The sequence below is a fragment of the Sinocyclocheilus anshuiensis genome, unplaced genomic scaffold, assembly GCF_001515605.1.
Source record: "Sinocyclocheilus anshuiensis isolate Anshui unplaced genomic scaffold, SAMN03320099.WGS_v1.1 scaffold1378, whole genome shotgun sequence".
Lineage (NCBI taxonomy): Eukaryota > Metazoa > Chordata > Actinopteri > Cypriniformes > Cyprinidae > Sinocyclocheilus > Sinocyclocheilus anshuiensis.
In genome coordinates, this window is record NW_015554155.1 from 205,969 (window position 1) to 213,328 (window position 7,360).

General features: G+C 34.6%; 1 protein-coding gene across 1 annotated transcript in view; it reads right to left on the reverse strand.

The window, feature by feature from the left end:
• Positions 1–2,906, reverse strand: part of eif4g2a (eukaryotic translation initiation factor 4, gamma 2a) — a 16,569-nt gene extending 13,663 nt beyond the window's left edge. Inside the window, exons 1-2 of the mRNA XM_016463545.1 lie at positions 2,861–2,906; positions 1,351–1,396 (exon numbers count right to left, since the gene is read on the reverse strand). Of these exons, the coding sequence (XP_016319031.1) occupies positions 1,351–1,396; positions 2,861–2,906 (92 nt within the window). The remainder of the gene's footprint in view (positions 1–1,350; positions 1,397–2,860) is intronic.
• Between the last annotated feature and the right edge of the window lie 4,454 nt (positions 2,907–7,360).

Sequence of the window (7,360 nt, forward strand, 5' to 3'; positions counted from 1 at the left end):
TCCAGATTTAAAAAGTAACGCAAAAGTAACGTAACGCATTACTTTCAATAAAAAGTAACTAAGTAACGTAATTAGTTACTTTTTTATGGAGTAACGCAATATTGTAATGCATTACTTTTAAAAGTAACTTTCCCCAACACTGATGAAATGCAATCACTCTATCTGTTTTCTAAATGTATGTTATAGGCATGGATGCACATACGTTTTTCAGCCTGGTTCTCATATGAGAACCTGGAGATTTGGTTTGGTCCTCACACTGCATATACTGTTACACATTAAATATAACTAATTTAAAATATAAATTAATAAGACTGATAATAATATTGCACTTTCTTTATTTAGTTCAAAAAAAAAAAAAAATTAATAAACTATATAATAAAGTGTGATAATACTGTTATATTTTAAAATTAAAGGGAAGTATTAAATACAAATACAATTACTTTATAGTAAACAAAAATAAAATGTTAATATTTACTACTACTTTGTTAAATTTTCCTAATTTTCGAACTTAAAATCAGCAGGCTTTTATTTTGGCGGGTTTGGAGCTGCCGATCGAAGAACTTCAGTGAATGAAATGTCACAGTTTTGCATTGTGCTTTGAAAAAACAGCCTAGATTTATGCTTTCAGTTTGAATAGAAATCTTATACAGTACAGTTTGTCGATCTAAAATGGTGATCGTGCATTAACAGCTGTCAATCATGTCGGTACGCAAATGCGCTGTCAGAACTTATTTACACAGAGCATTTTCTGTTTTGGTCGCGCATGCCGACTTGCGGACCACTTATGTGCACCCCTGGTTATAGGCCTAGATCACCATTGTTTGATTGTTTATTTATTTCCTAATTTTAAATCAAAACGTCGCAACGACGCACCTTCTCTCTAGGTGGCCTAGTCTTTTTGAGCGAGTCACTAGCCCCTTTCACACCAGTAAATTGCCGTAAAATCATCTGAATGACTTTGCCAGTAAATACAAAAATGTGCTGTTCACACAGGCAACGACGTTCTGTCTTTTTACCGGTGAAGGACCATTCACACATTAGTTTCAAAATACCGGTAAATTCTGTGACATCTTTAACCGGAAATGACCTCCAAACAGCTGCGCCTCCAGGTGTTGTGTTTGTAAACATGAAGGGGTATACACGGCCAGTGTTTTTGTTGATGTTTTCACTTTTGTGTCAAACGTTCACATTCATGCACCTGTTTTTGCTCAGAGACATTGTATTAGACAACTTTAGACATTTCTTTGACTTCCGTAAACAGATAATAAACTTTAGATAATACATTTCCGTAAACCGTAAATGCGTCATCTGCGTCAGAATGTTATGATTTGCCCAGAGTAGACGTCTTACGTCAGCGCGTTCTGAACTTGTACGTGCTCATACAGGTAATCTCGTTCTGTGTTCACACAGAGCACATTACCGGTAGTTTACTGGTAATGTTACAACTTCTCATACCGGTAAATTGCCGGAACGAATTTACCGTATGGCTAGGGTTTGGGGACCCTGGTGCAATTTGTAGTTGTGGATCGCGTTCTGTGGGGGGGTCCCCCTCAGAGCCAATCCTCCCTATACGCAAGCTGCGTAGGGCCCCCGAAACACCAGGGGGCCCCCTTGCTCTCAAATATGATTTAATTTTAGTTTCGTTTTTGAATTTGGTCAGCGGTTATGGAAACATGAATGATCATTTCTTTTAATGCGGTGCGCTGTCGCCCTTTCTACGTAAAAATCAGTCAAATCATGTAATGTGAATGTCGTACAGTCTTGCTCGAGTCTAAAAAAACGTATGAAACGTATTGAAAGCGTACCGAGCCGCAGAAGAGACACTGTTTCTCAAACGCTTTCCGCAAGCACGATTCGAGACGGAGTGAAACACGGACAAATGCGTTTCATTCATTCGTTCATAACCACTCATTTTAAAAGTAACGCAAAAGTAACGTAACGCATTACTTTCCATAAAAAGTAACCATGGAAAGTTGGTGAAGGCCAACAATTCACTAAAAATGTTTTTTTATTGGTCTTATGAAGTATTCTAATTTGTTGAGATAGTGAATTGGTGGGTTTTTGTTAAATGTGAGCCAAAATCATCACAATTAAAAGAACCAAAGACTTAAACTACTTCAGTCTGTGTGCATTGAATTTATTTAATACACGAGTTTCACAATTTGAGTTGAATTACTGAAATAAATGAACTTTTCCACGACATTCTAATTTATTGAGATGCACCTGTATATATATTCATACTGGACTTCAGATAAAATATTTTGTAAAGGTCAGAAGCCCCTGGGGGCTTCCTGCCCCAGCTAGGGGGTCATTTTGGCCCAATGGTGGGGCAAGATGGCCCCCTTTCGTAGTTTTCATGTTTGTGCCATTATAACTAAACTGTTAATTGTTTTTTGATTTCCACAACAGTGTGTTGGGTGATGCATAATGATTAGATACATGCTAAACTTAAATGTGTTAAACTTTATCAGTATATGGACATTGTTCTTAAGGGGGAGGGGTTCTTCCCCCATCTTACCGTATTTCCTGTATTTGGCCCAAATGTTGAAGTGTTATTGAAACTCTAAATGTCTGTTCAATAACAGACAAAACAATTTAGACATTGTGGTGCTTCTGATTAGCTGATAAAAAGAATTTGCAAACATTTTACTAAATACACATACTCATGTTTACAATTAGATGTGATATCTAATTCATTTTACTTACCCTGAAAGGTTTCTCTTAAAATCTTGTAGTTTTATGAGCTCCTGAACATGATGGGATAACCTCAAATACTGCTGTCCTCTAAAGTAGTATTATAGTGTGGATTTATTGTTTGTTAAGGTCACCACGCTTTGTCATTTTAGTCTGACACACATACTCTCAAGTGGCCAAGGACGCAGGAGTGGGTATTGGGACAGGCCCATACTTTGGCCTTTACAATGGCAATTCTGCAGAGCACAAACTTCGCAGAGGACTTCAACCAGACAGCCAAAGCATAAAGTGTGAAGTTTTATTTTTTAATAGATTTTTCTTATGATTGTATCATTTTGCCACAGAACCTACATTACCTTCAACATTAGGTGTAGTGTCTGAATTATTATTTAGGCTGGCTTCAGGTAAATTAGGCCACATTTGTCACTGAGACTACAGTCAAAAAGTGTCCCTATTTACCTGATTTCAACATGTTCCTGGACCAACAAAGACTGTGGAGATTCAGAGAGCCTCCACACAGCAAATATCACCTTTTTCTCATTGCACCATCTAATCTTGAAATCTCCTCCACAATCTGCTGTTATCTGCTATAATGATTTTCTAGCAAATTCAGAAATATTTGACCCCTCTTGCATTTTTATTTAAAGTGTTCATATCATTGCAGACACAGCTAAAATGCAATGTCCAATGACCCTAATCACTGCAGGTAATAAATTACACCTTATAAATTCAGTTCAGTTCAATTCAAGTTTATTTGTATAGCGCTTTTAACGATGCAAATCATTGCAGAGCAACTTTACAGAAAATTAAGTTTCTACAGTATTTAGTAGTAGCTTATCTGTAGTGACTGTCAGTAAATGTACATATGGCAGAAATTGATCTTATAAAAAAATGATTTGATAAGACTGAAATTGTAGATAAGTACTTAAAAATAAAGGTTCCAAAAGTTTGTTTTCACAATGATTCCATAGAAGAACCATTCTGGGTTCCTCAAAGAATCTTTAAGTGTAGAGTTCTTAAAACTTCCACTATGAAGAACCTTTTGAGGAATGTTTAGTTTCCAAGGATGTTAAAGGTTCTTCATGGAACCATCAATGCCAATAAAGAACCTTTATTTTTAAGAGTACAGGAAGATCTGGACAGCAAATCCAGAAGCTCGAGGGAAATAATTTGTATCAGACATTTTCCATGGTTTATTTCCTCACTGATATGCCTGGCACAATATCCTCACATTTAAGATTTAAGATCAAGATTTTAATTTTCTCCCTTTTATGAGAGCAATTCTATTGCAACATGATAGCCTCCTTAGAAAGTATAATGATCCCCTTGTTAAATAAGGTTTTTGCTCACCACAGTATAGTTATGGCTTCCACAAAATATGGATTCAGTTTACACTGATGTGCCCTTGAATTGATACAGCTACACTGCTAATGAACTTGTCACATATATTATTACAAAGACAGAAATTTTATTAAAGCTAATGCCAGTGTCTTGTTAGATTACAATAATGTTCCTCTGGAGTGAGAATGGTAATGTCCAACTACCTGTTTCTGTTTTGAGGTTTATCGTCCACCTTATGCTGATGAGATTCAGCGAAACACGTGTAATGTGTTGCTTGGACGCCTCTGATCTGCTTTAAGTGCTGTAATGAGGTGCTCAGGGAAAAGCTCGCTTTCAGACATTAATCTTTTAGTTTGACAGTGGTAATGAAGATAGGCCATCAAATGCCACACTACTTAATCATTTATTCAAATTGCTTTGACACAACAACTGGTTGTTTGTCTATGTTTATGCTGAACTGAGGTACTATCACCATTAACCAACAGATGGGGTCAGTGACTTTTTAAAGATTTCCCTTCCTTATTTATCTGCTCCTTTCTTATCTGAATGAATACGATTTAAGTTTTAAAAATCATTGTCAAGTTATTGGATGAAATTCTCCATCATCCACCTCTGTGAAGACAATCTAAGTAGCGTACATTGTTTATCTGAATGTAATTTAATGAATGGCCCACTATAACTGTTTGAATAAATCTAATTTTGCGTTTCTTTTGTGGTCTTTCACTGGGAGATGATTGATGGATTTGATGATTCAGCGAGATGGGCCATCTATCTTCTCTGTAATGCTGTCAACATGCTTACAAAGTGACCCTCTTTTAATTCAATCTGAAACACACTATTACAAGCTCATATATACAATTAGAGACAAGGGTTTATTGGTTTTGTGTCACAGTGGAGGACAAAAGAGCTCAGATTCAATGAAACGAGTTTAAGTGGAGAAACTATGGACACAATTAGGCATTAAATCTGTTTTTATTCTCCCATGCAAACATAATAAATTGTACTCACAGCTGCTTACATGAATTATACTCACTTCAAATGCCTGCCATTATGAATAATTTATCTTCAGCTGTATGGGTGAGAAGCTAAATCCTATGCTTTGTCACATATGATTAATTTCCTCGCAAATTAGACAGAGCTCTATGCCAGCAGACAAACAGGCCTTTATATAGATGGTGATGTGCTAGGACCTAAACGTTGCCATGATGATTAACCTTGTAAAAAAAGAAGTGCATGTGCTTAATTAAATGTGCACTTGTAGTGTACTTTGAATCTTAAAAGTATATTTTAAAAAGACTGTACTTGCAGGTAATATAATGTTAATAAAATTAAAGGCCACTTAAGTGTACTTAAAGAGAGTAAATTTTTCATGACATTCATTAAAGAGAGTTTCTTGCTTCTGTTGTGCACAAAAGAAGGTATTCTGAAGAATGTTGGAAACCAAACAGCTCTTGTCTCCATTGACTTCCATAGTATTTCCCCCCATACTATGGAAGTCAATGGCTACCAACTCTTTGGTAACCAACATTCTTCAAAATAACTTATTTTGTGCTCAACAGAAGAAAGAAACTCATACAGGTTTGGAATAACTTGAGTGTGAGTAAATGATGACAGAATTTTTGATTGAACTATCCATTTAAGTACACTTTTAATAATGTCAAATGAAATGTTTTACTTTAAACTGTTTTGTCATGCTTTGAAGAAGTACAGTGATTTTGATGTGTTGACTAACATACTAAAGTGTTTGTAACTTATTATTTTAATTGTAATGTTTTGTTCTATATTACAATTAAAGTTCATATATTTTAAGTGTATTACATTGCAACTTCATTACAAATGTGTACAAATATATTTCAATACATGACAATACAAATTACATTAAAGTATATTTTAGTTTACACTTTAACCATATTTCAAAGACACCAGAATTATGAAATTACATACAAAGATGTACTAAATGGGTCAAAAAACTCTTTTAGGTTTAACTAATTGCATTTAATATAAATTCAAACTATAATACACGTGTGAATACATTGTAAATCCACTGCAAATAACATGCAATTAAGTGTCTGAAAACATTACATTCAGTTCACATTTATTTATTTATTGTTTGTATATTATTTTTGGAATAAGTCCCCTTGTTAACGTGTAGGCCCAACTTTTTCACAGGGGTATATACAAACTCAGTGAGTGCATTGAAGTCTTTCAGATTTAAAAAAAAGATATATTTCTATTAAGATCACCTGCCACAGTTTTGAGTGTTATGCAAAGATTCCACATCGTATTGACTCAATTAGGTGGATGTGAGATAAACACACTGGACACTCATCTGCATATGCACTTACTCTAAATGAGCTCATCTCCAGCAATCTGTGTGGTTTAGCGAGTGTACGGGGCTTTTTAAATCACAGATACTAAGGAATTAATTGCTTTGAATCACATTTTGGACCAACAATATTTCACAGCTCCCAGTTGCCTGAACAAGCAAGTTCGTATTGAATAATGTTGCTGATTTGTGAGCTCCCAGCATGCATTGCAGCATGACTAATTTATGCAGTTGGTGTTATAGGCTTATTCTTTTGCTGTTTGCTGCATTTATTATTATGCAGACAAAGTACTTAAATATAAATATAATATATAAATTAAAATATTAAAACCTAGTTGCCAAGACAACATTTCACATTTTCATTTAGTTTAACTTGATATACTAAAATAACTAAAATTAAAAATGAAATAAAAATGTATAAAAACGACAAAAAACGACACAAACTAATAAAATGATACAAACTAATAAAAATGGCAAAACTATGAAACAAAATTACTAAAACTTTAACTAAAATTAAAACAAAAACAGAAAATAATATATAGTATTAAAATAACAAAATAATAAAAACAGTACCTCAATGAAACTAAAATAACACTGTGTTGTAGTACTTGATTCCAGAAAAGACCTGACTCAGACTCAAGTCCATCTCAATATTATGACCATTTATATTATGACTAGTCAATGCCAGCTCATTCGAGTCAGAGTCCAGGTCGAGTCCAAATGCTCCTGCAAATATGGTCTTGGACTTGAGATGGACTTGAGTTCAAGTCTGGTCTGGAACTACAGTTTTTATCTGTGTTGTAGTAAAGAGATTTAAGAAACTGGCAAGAAGAACTTAAAGAGGAAACTTAATGTGAGTCATGAAAAATTAATGCACAGAGCCAGTGTGATACATAAGTGGTACCAAGTTGCACAAAATGCAAAAATACCTGTGCAATCATTTGCATTCGTTTCATCATTCTGTAAAGAGTACTAATGCTTCCTCTGAGACAAGAGTTT